The sequence below is a fragment of the Phaethon aethereus genome (genome assembly GCF_964289735.1).
Source record: "Phaethon aethereus genome assembly, chromosome: 1".
Classification (NCBI taxonomy): Eukaryota; Metazoa; Chordata; class Aves; order Phaethontiformes; family Phaethontidae; genus Phaethon; species Phaethon aethereus.
The window spans coordinates 115,277,874-115,289,311 of NC_138575.1; the positions used below are offsets into that span (position 1 = coordinate 115,277,874).

Sequence of the window (11,438 nt, forward strand, 5' to 3'; positions counted from 1 at the left end):
TGTGGAGCTGCCTTTCAGAAGGTGAAATGCCAGCTTTTCTAGCACCTGGAAAATCAGGGTGTTGTTCATACGCATAACTCTGCGGCCTTTACATCAATGTCCTGAAATGAAAATTACAGCTTCAAATATACTCAGGCAACTGACAGCTCTGAAATGCAGGTATCACCTGCTAAAGTATATAGCAGCTCTAGACAATTTCAGAATTTTTCCATACCACATGTGTACAATTATTTCTTTACTCTGAAATCTCACACAGAGCCAATTTCTATAATAGCAACCAGCCTTTCTCTGCTTTGAAACCCCATGTATTACAATCAATGGCAAAACAGTTACTTTGGCAATGCCAACATCTCATCTTTACAACACCTGTTGGACTAAAGAAAGGGGAACACAGCAGCTTAAGAACCCTATCACATACTGTGTTTTTCTTCCTATTTACTGTTAATAGAGTTTCAAGCAGTAAATCATATCATTTCTGATTTTAGCAGTGCCACAGGGAATCAGCTGCTCCAAATTTTCTAGTAGCACCATTTACAGTGCTTACCCAGCTTAGATCCCACAATTTTACATCTAATCAGCCTGGAAGGTAGTTCTCCAGCATAACTATTTTCCTCTTCAAACTCCCAGTTATTTTCTAATTTAGATAGTGAGTCTGAAGATTGGGTTCAGGAGATCTAGCCCTCAGACTGGACTTCTGCCCCAATGCCAAGCTCTTTAATGCCACCGAAAGGCTGGAGAGAGCTTTTCTTCTGCCTCATGATGCATGAAATGGCAAAGGACTACTCCCTACGTTGCTTTCATTTGCCCCGCTCTGCCAACAGAGATGTTAGCTTTACCGAGAACTGGAAGATCCCTCAGCCTGGAAAACAATGAAACCAAGGGTGATTAAGGAAGACGCATTTCATTCACTTAGACACCTGCCTCTCCCCACACTTCTGAAAATACTTGAAGATAGAGATTTCATCTACCAAGCCCACGTCACTCTGCTAAACCCATTTATCTTCTGCACCAAAACGTTAAAAAAAAACCCAACAGGCTATATAGCATCTGGCTTCTCTGAACCCGGGAGGAAGTTGGACAAATTTGGCTCCAAACCGGAGTGAGGTTGTCCTCGGCTGAAATGCTGGGCACTGGAAACCTCCCACCCAACCTGTCAAGCTGGACAGCTGAGACAGCTTGGTCGAACGCAACAATCTTCATCTCGGGTCTGAAGCCCATCTGGGCACCAGTGGAACCAGCGGCCCTGGCCCAAGGAGAGAGCGCCTGGGCTGGCAGAAAGCCTGGTAAGAAAGCTCTTACCCTCACCCCAACCCCAGCGTCAGCGCTCCCGAGAGGGTGCCTCACGAGTCATTGGTGAAACGTTGCAAGTCCTCATTCCAAATGCTCACGGTAACGAACGTGCACACAAAAAGCACTCACTGTCCGGCCCTTTGTAATAAAAGCTATAAATTGCCAGACTCTTGGTGTGGGGGGTGTGTTTAATTGTCATCTGGGTTGGTACAGAGCTAAGCTATGCTCCAGCGTTTTCACTTGTGTCCCCTTGCCGGGCCACCCGGGGCAGCAGACTTTCTTGTGACTAAAGGGCACTTCGGGAGGGAGCAGTTCTTTGCCTGCATCGTTTAATTAATACACTATTTGGAGCACGTTCTCTATAACCCAGCCCTATTAAAAATAGGATAGAATTTCATGAAGCTTATTACTTGTGTGACAGATGCAACTGCTGAGAATTCATCATCTAGTGGAAGAAAAATACGTAGCCAGTAAACCACGACTGGGAAACGCGGCAGCGGGCAGCTGCGCCGCAGAGACGGGTAACGAGTTGCTTCTGCTGCTACGTTAATGCTGTGAAGAAACGAGTGCTGCCACAGAAAACAGGCTGCCGCTGTATCACAGCTTTTTGTTAGTTAATCACTCCTTTTATTACGCAGTCGTTTGCAAGCGCGTTAAAAAAAAAAAAAAAAAAGTTGTTGTTATTGCCGTTTCTTATTGTAAAACACCAAATGTGCTTGATTTCCCCCACACCCTCTGACTCCTCACTTCGCTGTAGTTAACCACGGGTGCCGACGGATCCAGCCTCGGTAACACGGGGCCGGAGCATTTTGGAAACGCGGAACGCTTCAGCACCTTTTATTAAAAAGGGGGGCGGGGTCTGCCGCATTTGATGGGATCCAAATTCCCTTCAGCACGACACGGCGGTGCCTCGGGCTCCCTCCCGAGAGCCTCCTCCAGCGCTGCCGCCAGAAGGGAGAGCAGGCAGCACCGTGGGCTTCCTTTCGGCCGCGTGGGTAGGTCTGGGAGAAGCGGCTTCCTCCGCCTGGCGTTCTTAGCCTTTGCCTTGAATGTATCTGCGAGGTCGATGAGAGTAAATTCGGGCGATCACCATCACCTCGAAGTCGGGGGACCTCACCGGTTCTGTAGACATGGCAAGGTCTTGCAGTTTCAGGACTGTAGTTCCTTGGGCTCTTAAATGGAGGGTGTTTCAGGCAACACCAAACGACAGCTACGTGTTAGGATATGAAGTCTACGAGGAGTAAGAACAGCAGCAGAAAATGAAAATAAAAATGCGTATTTTCTCTCTTGAAAATGTATATAGCCCTAATGTTAACTTGTAGTAAAATATACTTGTGTACATATACATATATACAATTAAATAAAGTATTGTTTGTTGTGTTTATAAATGCTTTCATGTATTTATAACAACAGAAACTGATTGGCTCACTCCTAAATAATGTTAGAAGTAAAACGTTCCCCAGTATTTTTGCATGTCAAAGACAAAGTAATGTTCAATGAAGTGTGACGTGATGAGAATTTTTCTGTGTGCTTTAGAGGGGGCCAGGATTTTATCCGTGGAATAAGTGGGAACTATTTCTGCAAGACAGAGTCCAAACATTGGCAAAGGAAGTTTTAATAGATTTTTACATGACACAAAGCCAAAAGTATTCATAAATGACTGACGTCTCAAATTCCATGGCAAAAATCCTACCAAGTTCAACAGAAGATTTTCCCTCTACTGCAGTGGTCATGAGATCAGAAATGAGGGAGCAAAAATCAGTTTCAGTTTCTTGATGCTTAGTATGTGTTTTAACATTATAAAGCGTGTTACCAACAGCGTTAGAACAGCTCTTTCATCCAGTACTTCTAATTAGAAAAGCATGATCAGGAGGCCCTCCAGAAATTTGTGAGGGAAACCTCTGACTGCAAGCGAATGGTTTTGAATGTTGACTGCTGCTCTCCCAGTAGGGTAAGGTTAAGTGGAGCAGGTAAAACTGCTACTTTTGTCCATATTTTGTTGGTTATAAACACCACTGACAGCAATACTCACTCTCTAAGCAGTTATTAAAACCAGTGGCATCAGTCTAGTTGCACTCCATTTTTTCTAAAAGATGAAACAACAGTGCTGAACACCCTGTTAGTGGTTAAGTAATAAAATACAAAATTACCCCTTTTAAGGTGGTATATGACATTATGGGTAGAGTCTTCCAAACCCCTTCACTAACACAGTCAATTAGTAGCCTAAGCTACCAGTCATTTTGAAAAATGTGGTTTAGCTTTTCTTGTAACGTTGCCTTAGATTCCAAGCTCTTTCTGCTCGATGGACTAGTTTTACTCCAGTGAAATAAAGACGCTCCATTTCCAAAATTTATAGGGTTCATTTATTACCTCTAGTAACATATTATACTGTATAAATACTCTATCCTTGTTATATGTCCTTTTAAAAAAGCGATAACTTAGAAGATCACATTAGACAAGAAGTATAAAAATAAATACGCTCATTATATGCATTCATGACAAATGATAACCCTTCCCAGAAGGGAAAGAAATATAAAATACTTATAAAGTATATAAAATCTATAGTAATATATTTTACTATATACATATGGAAAGCCATATTCTCTCATTGTCTATGGACTGGCAAATTATGCAAATGTTGGCGTATTGCTGTGGATGGACCTGCTATCCTTCAGCTTTGTCTTCCCGCCTTATCAGTGACTTGAGCACTACAAACCCATCAGAGGCCACACAGGAGAGGTTCCCATTCATAGCGGGATTTCTTTGATCTTTCTTTTAACCCAAAAGCAAGTAATTTCCATTGGCTGGGGTAAGGGAAAAGATTCGAATGTGAAAGCATGACTCAAATGCTCACAAATGCCATCAGTCTGCTTGACAGGATGGTAGGACCAAGCTCAAGCCAGAAAAGCCAGTGGAAGGTATGCAGGAGGCACAACGAGCAACTACTCAAGAGATGCTACCTGCCCCATGAAGATTTCCACTTTTCTAGCCTTTGGTTTACGTATGTCACCACAATGGCATCAGAGTGGATGAGAGAAATGGACAGGCACATTGTGATGACGTAAAGATACTTTAAAACAATGACATTCTAGTTGTTTGTAGAGTTGACTGACCTGGGTATTTCTTACTCTTTACAGGTAGAGAATATGGCTTTATTTTTATATAAAACTATTCTCTGAAACAATAGCAGCCATGAATGACATAGTTAAAGCTCCTCTTCCCATCCTGTTTTTTTGCCTTTCGTGAGGTAGGTAAGCCCTGACCGATCGTTTTAAGCTATCTTTTCCACTCGCCCTCCTACACATGGGGACTTGATCAGTACCACAATATAAATCCAAAAGAAGCGAGAAATAACCGAACCCCAAAATGTTTTCTTCAATGTGTTTTGGCAACTGCTCATGTTTAGTTTAATTTGTAACAGACTTTAAAAAAGGCAACTATAATGCCCTCAGGCCTTATCTGCTGAAGACAAGTGAGTGACATGGGTCTGCTATCCTATCAAATTTTCAGTTGGCAGGGTATTTTTAGGATGCAACGCCAACTAAAGCCATTTGCACCGTCCCACCTCAACACATCCTCACTATGAATTTTGTATGCAAAAACACATGCGCTGCCTCTAGCCCTCTTTTTTCAGTGCATTGTTCTGAAGGAAAAAAATAAAATAATAAAAAAAACTTAGCTTTCCCAACTTATACTATTTAACTGCAGTCTGTAACGTTGCAGAAGTCTATTAGGTGTTTCGGTTTCTTGGAAGGCTCACAGCTTTCTTGCGGCAGAACGCTGCCGTCATAAGAAATACATTTCAACAATCTCTTCTTGAAACCTTTCCCACACGTCTTAGAGCAGGGCGACCAGTCCCCCAGCTGCCACTGCGGGCAGGGCACATCGGCGCAGGGACGGATGTCACTGGGCTTCAGCTCCCGTGCGCAGTCGGTGGCCGGCCGCCCCCGGGGGTCCCGGCACTCCACCGCCCGCCTCTGCCAGCCCGAGTCGCATGACTTGGAGCACTCGCCCCACTCCTCGATGACCCACTCAGAGGAGATGATCTCCCTGATGGCATTGAAGGACTCCTTCTTTCTACTGGGCGCCTTCTCTGACCCAGGCTGCACGGTCTTCTTCACGAAATAGGTGAACTTGATCTTGGGCTGCGGCAGGTCCCCCACCGTGAGGACCTGGATGGTCAGAGGCTCCTTCAGAGGGCTGAAACTGCGGATCCTCTCCAGGGCAGCGGAGGAGCCACTGTACCTCAGCACGCTGCCCTTGTAGGTGATGTCCTGCTCCAGCGTCGACAGGGTGTAATCGCCGTTGAGGACGTAGGTGCCATCTGCGGCTTTGATGGCGAGGAAGCTGCCGTCATGTCTTGCGCCCCGGTGGTTTCGCTGCTTCACCTCGATGTTCGTCGCCCCGGCTGGAATGGTGACGACGTCGTGGTAGCCGGGTCTGCCCAAGAGAAAAGAGAAAGACTGAGTCCTCCACTCTTCCCTGCCAAAGGGAAGAAGCTGCCCGGCGCAAGACTGAAATTCATTTGAAGCGGAATGAGCTGCCGATCTAATCGAATTAAAGGATTAAGGAATTGGCAGAGCACGTTATTTCTATGGCAGAGGGGTGCCCACATGTAAGGGATTTCACTGTAAGTTATCTTCAGTCAGATGGCTCTGGCCAATCAAATCAGTTCCAACGATAAACTGGGGCAACATCTCACTGATTTAGAAACCCAAAGCTTACACCCACAAAACATTCACCAGAACAAAATAACAGCAGCAGCCATATACTCACTTTGCTCTAACAAGTGTGCCAGACACTTTCTTGCAAGTGGATCCATTGCCACCGCAGATACCGCATTTGTCAAACTTCTTATTGGATCCTATCATACGGTCGCAGCCGGCCTTCACGCACTGTCCCTGGACGCAGACAGAGGTGGAATCGGGGCTACACGGGGTACCATCCACAACCTTTGCAGGAAACAAGCAGTAGGGCATTTGATTAGAAGATGCACATTGCTTTGAAACTGCATAATACAGGCACATACAAAATGCAAAATAAGGACAGGTGGAACACGTGCAGCACCTGCATTTTCAGGGATTTTGAAACTAAAAATCAAAGCAGTCCACAGTTTGTTGAAGGTATGTAGTGCTACTTCACCTCACTTGCAAAAACAGTGCCATGGTGACAGGAGAAAACAACCAACTTCTGTTTATATTAACACCCCCTCCCCCCAGAAAACCCCCCACAGGACTGTTTTACCGATTTCATACAAAGAAAGATCATAGTTTCCTAGTGTCACTAGAAAATAGTCATGTCCTCGAAGTACAGGACCAAAATTGCTTTTAATGGTGTTCAATGTAGTCTTTATTTCTAGGAGTACTGCTCTACAAAAAACATCTGTGTCATTGCCCTGGTAGTTGTTGGCTCTCAACATCTCATGAAAGTGAGTTCAAGTAGCTAGGCAAGACAAGCATTTTTCCTTTTGTTTATTTTAAGCTGTCAGCGTATTAGTAACCGGTATGAGAAAGCACCAATGTTTTGGCAAAGAACCCCCACAGTTTTCCACGCACATCTCAATCTAATCAACTTGGTGGAAGGAGAGGAAAGGAAACTAGGGTGCAGTGGGTAGAAGAGGCGGTACGTGTGAAATAACTGGAAGGACTGTGCCAGAATATTTAAAGCATGCTTGCACTGTACACGTAGGAAGAGGAGAAGGAAGAATCTAGCTTAAGTATGAGAAAGACATAATTTCAGATTTCTACACTCCTTGACTCTTAACCTCACATGAAGAGTTAGAAGAAATAAAAATCCTATTCATGGTTAGATGGGAGAGGTATAGTTTTGAAATACCTTTGGCTGTAAAACAAAGAAGTATCCTGTTCCTTTTGCTCGGCAGACCAGCTTGCACCTATCTTTTGGAGAGACGCCGGCAAACTTGGGCGTCCACTCCACTGCAGGTCCGCTTCCAAAGGGAGACTTGGAAAACTCGTTGTGCTTTTCGCATTGTTCCTCCCTAAAGGTTTTGCCTGCAGGCAGAGGAAAGGGAGGTGGACATTAGATCATCTTCTGTACATGCTCTTCCTCCACAAGATACCCTTCCTCGGCCTTAAACATGGGGAAAAGATTACCATCATTGTCCGGACAGTCCTCAATGTTACACGATCTGTACTGCACCCGCTTCCCTTCACAGTACTTCCCCCCGTTCCTCGGGACAGGGTTGTCGCACTCCCTGAAGGAGTACTGCACTCCGCCGCCGCAGGTCCGGGAGCACTCTCCCCACGCCCCCCAGGACCCCCAGCTCCCATGCACTGGCGTCTGGAATCACAAACAAAAGGAGAACAAAAAGTTGAATACAGTAAAAGCAAAACAAAACCAAATCACAAACCCCACAATCATGCTCATTTCTACCTAAGCCACTTGTAAAAAAAGGCTGTAAGTTTTATTAGCTATCTGCCTCCATTTATTCAAGCCCTTTGACTCATCACTCCCACTGAAGCATTATCCATGCTCCTCTGCAACCCATGATACATTCTGATTTCTTTTTTAATACTTACATCATAATGCTTCTTCTCAGTTTTATTCACACACTTGCCATTCATGCACCACTTCCCTTCCCCGCAACTGGTGCCATCTGCCCAAGGGAAGTGTTTGGTTTGGCAGACGAGCAGTCCTCCTGAAGTGCCAGTACACCACAGCGTTGTACACGTACTGGCTGCATCGGGGCAGTGCTTGGACTCATCTCCAAACGTAAACTGGCACTGTCTGTTGGCATCGTACAAGGTGCCAGGCAAGTCAGAAGGAAGCTGGATTGGTTTGTGGGGCTTGTCCAACAAACACTCACCTGAAAAGGCAGAAAAAAAGAAAAAAAAAAAGAAAGTAGACAATGCTGTCAGTTCAGTTTCGAAAGGAAACTGCATTTGCTTTGTAACATAAGCCTTTGAGCCAATTTGTGCCACCATTTCTGTAAAACTAAGGGTCTTTAAATTCATTGGCAGCATGTAAAAGGCTAACTCCATGCTGTAACAGAAAGCACTCGGTTAAGAAAAAGGGAAAAAAAAAGAAAGCAAAAAAAAAAAAAAAAGAGTAAAGCACAAGAGCTTAAATGCCACATGAATGGAAAGCTTAATAATCTTACCATGACCATTATCCAAAAATGTTGTAATCATGTAGGCACTGCATGGAGACCAAGGCTGGCTGCGATCCAGGTTGGAAAGCATAGATGCCATCATGTGGAAATCCCGGCTTATTCCATTAATACCAGCACACTGCTTTGCATCGTCATGAGGCATGTTAAACACGTGGCCTTAAAAAAAAAAAAAAAAGTAAAGTCTGTGATTTTAGGAAGTCTTTCATATGCATTACCAATACTATTTTAGACATTAGTCTAAAGCCCGGTCTTTAAATAGTAACCTGAATCTGAATACTGCCAAATTTTAAGGAGATGACACTATCTTTGCTCCCCTCACAGGCTTCTCACACATTTTTTTCCGGCAATCAGTCAAACGCATGGCTCTCGCAGACAACGCCGTGTAAGGCGGATTTGCTTTCCGTGGTTCAACCCCGCTACAGTGGCAAAGCTTTGCCTCCTCCCGACTGCGCCGTGGAGAGCAGGGAGCTCTGCGCCCTATGGGGCGAGCCCGCGGTGCGGGCTGGGCAGCTCTTTGCTTTACGGCATCGAGCTGCCTTCAGTTAATCACGTGAAATCGCCTTTCAAGCAGTTCAAGTACCTAGTTCGTGGGCTGTTGTGAAGGCAGCCTGCAAACCATCGTCTTCTATGATAGAGCAACTGCGGTTTAGATCACAAACTGTTCCCACATCGGCCATCCCAAGAGTATCACATGTCTTGGCACCGCAGAGGTCCTGTAAAAAAAGGCAGTTTCATTATTAATCAGATCAGAGACTTAACCTTGGCAAGAAACATCCAGGCCTGGCAGTTTGCCTTTACTTATGGAAAAAGCATAAATATGCAGCACTTCAATGGGTATGATGGCAAAAAGCTGTCTTTGGAACATACACAAGGGTTACACGTAGAAATAAAATGCATAATTTCCATACTAAATCTGCTAAAAATATATGAGACAGAAATACGTTGCACATACTGCGAGTTTCACCTGAGACGGTACAAACAGCAAAATAAAATAAAAAGCAGTTCCTTTCATTTTTAGCCGCCTTTGCTGAAGCTGTGATGGCACAAGGCTGCCTCAGAACAATTTTTCTGAGGTCTCCTGGCAGAGGGGCCCTCTGGGGGTAGGGAGCAATGGGTGCGGGGATGGACTGGACCTCCGTGTCCCTCACCTGCCTGGTGAAGAGGATCGCCGTGTCATAGTGCTCGGCGTGCCGGTCACTGGGCGGGTTGTGCTGCTTCTGCCAGCTGCAGAAGTTTCTTAAAGTCAGGGCCGCGTTGGAGGAGATATCGGGTCCCTTCCGCTCCTCGTAAATGACCATGATTTTCACCACCACGAGGCTGATGGAGTTGCGGATGCTGGGGTGCTTGTACAGCTTGGCCGCCACGGAGAGCAGCGTCAGGAGATAGTGCTTCAGCCCGCTGCCGTGGAACTCGGCCATGGACTGGTCGGCTACCAGCATGGTCTCCACGTAGCGGGGGCTGGACACGAACCTCTTCTTCCTTCTGCTTCTCGTTTCTGCATTAAAAAAAAGAGCGGGAGAGGGAGGGAAGGCGCAGGTGAGCGCAACAAGAGAAACGCCGCTGCGAGAGACCGCCGTTAAGGAGCCCCAAACCCACGGCTACTCCAGATTCGCACCTAAGCGACGGGCCCCACGCCCGGCTCCCCCCGCCCCAAACTTCGGCAGCCCCGGCTGAATAACGCCCCTGACGGCCGCTGAGCGGAGGGGCGAAACTCGCACCCAGGTGGGAGCACCGCCCCGGCGCCCCTCGGGGTGGGGATGAGGGGGGAGCCGCGGCCGGAGCCCCCTCGGGGCGGGGGCGCGGGTGGGCGCCGGGCGAGGCAGATCCCCCCGTCCCGTCCCCGCGGCGGGCGGCGCGGCGCCCCTACGGTACCTGCGTGCCCGGCGGGCTCCGGCCCCTCCGTCGCCGGGTCCGGCTCCGCTGCCATCTCGGCCACGGCGCAGCGGGCGGCAGGGGCGGCCCGGCGGGTCCCGCGGAGGCGGAGGAGGTGGGCGCCGCGGCGATGCGCCGTGCCAGGGGCCGGCTGGATGAGGTACCGCCGGCCGCGCAGGGAGAAGGCGCCGCGCATGCCCGCGCAGAGGCTGAGGGCGGCGGCGGAGCTGGGGTCGCGGTTGACGGTGCCGGAGTAGAAGCAGCGGGAGAGGTCGTCGTCCTCCGGTGGCGGCGGCGGCCCGCCCAGGTACTGCAGGGTGAAGTCCGGGGCCAGGAAGCTGCTGTCGGGTTCCAGCTCCAGCGTCAGCCGCTCCCCGAAGGCCTCCAGGCGGAAGCGCTCCCGGCCGCCGGCAGCGCCCAGGCGCCGCGGCACCACCAGCGTTCGCCGCTCCGCGCCGCTCGGCCCCAGCGCCGCCGCCACCGCCGCCACAGCCACCGCTGCCACCGGCAGCCACCCCCCGGTCCTCATCGCGGCCGCCGAGCTCAGGGCGGGGGAGGCTTGCTGCTGCGGCCGCTGGCTTAACGGAGCCCTTTTTATTATTTTTTTATTTGGTCTTATCTCTCTCTCTATATATATATTGGAATTTTTGCTTTCAGATTTTGGGGGTCTCTTAGTTTCCCTCTGCCGGCGGAGGGGCGGGGGGGCCGGGCGGACGCCGGGTCCCGCGGTCACTGCAGAGGCGGCGTCGGCTTCCCCATGGCCGGGGTGCGGCGGCGGGGAGCGAGGATCTGCGAGAGAAGCAGCCGTTCCGCTCCGTCCGTCTGTCTGTCTATCCTCTTTCTCTCGCTGCCGTTTCTCCTTCCCGCCGCCTCCTCGGCTCTCCCCAGCAGCAGCGGCGGCCGGGGAGGAAGCTCCGGCGAGTCTGCGCTCGCCCCTCCGGCAGCCCCGGGACAGTCTCGCCTACACTTCCACGGCCCCGCAGGGTGGGGGGAGGCGAGCGCCGCGAAGCCTCCTGTCCTTGCAGAGCGGAGCAGAAAACGGAGCGAACGCCGCTGCCGCCCCCGGCCCTCCGCGCCGGGCCGGCTGGGCCCCCTCCGCCGCGCTCCGGGCGCCTCCGCCGTGCGGGGTGACTGCGGCAGCCGG

General features: G+C 49.1%; 1 protein-coding gene across 1 annotated transcript; it reads right to left on the reverse strand.

The window, feature by feature from the left end:
* Nucleotides 1–4,579: 4,579 nt before the first annotated feature.
* ADAMTS1 (ADAM metallopeptidase with thrombospondin type 1 motif 1) lies at nucleotides 4,580–10,883 on the reverse strand. Its single transcript, XM_081996286.1, has 9 exons — nucleotides 10,295–10,883; nucleotides 9,571–9,917; nucleotides 9,003–9,135; nucleotides 8,411–8,578; nucleotides 7,830–8,116; nucleotides 7,404–7,590; nucleotides 7,126–7,301; nucleotides 6,067–6,242; nucleotides 4,580–5,730 (listed from the first exon to the last, which is right to left on the reverse strand). The coding sequence occupies exons 1-9, from the start codon at nucleotides 10,821–10,823 to the stop codon at nucleotides 4,989–4,991; spliced, it is 2,745 nt and encodes a 914-aa protein (XP_081852412.1). The 5' UTR covers nucleotides 10,824–10,883; the 3' UTR covers nucleotides 4,580–4,988.
* Between the last annotated feature and the right edge of the window lie 555 nt (nucleotides 10,884–11,438).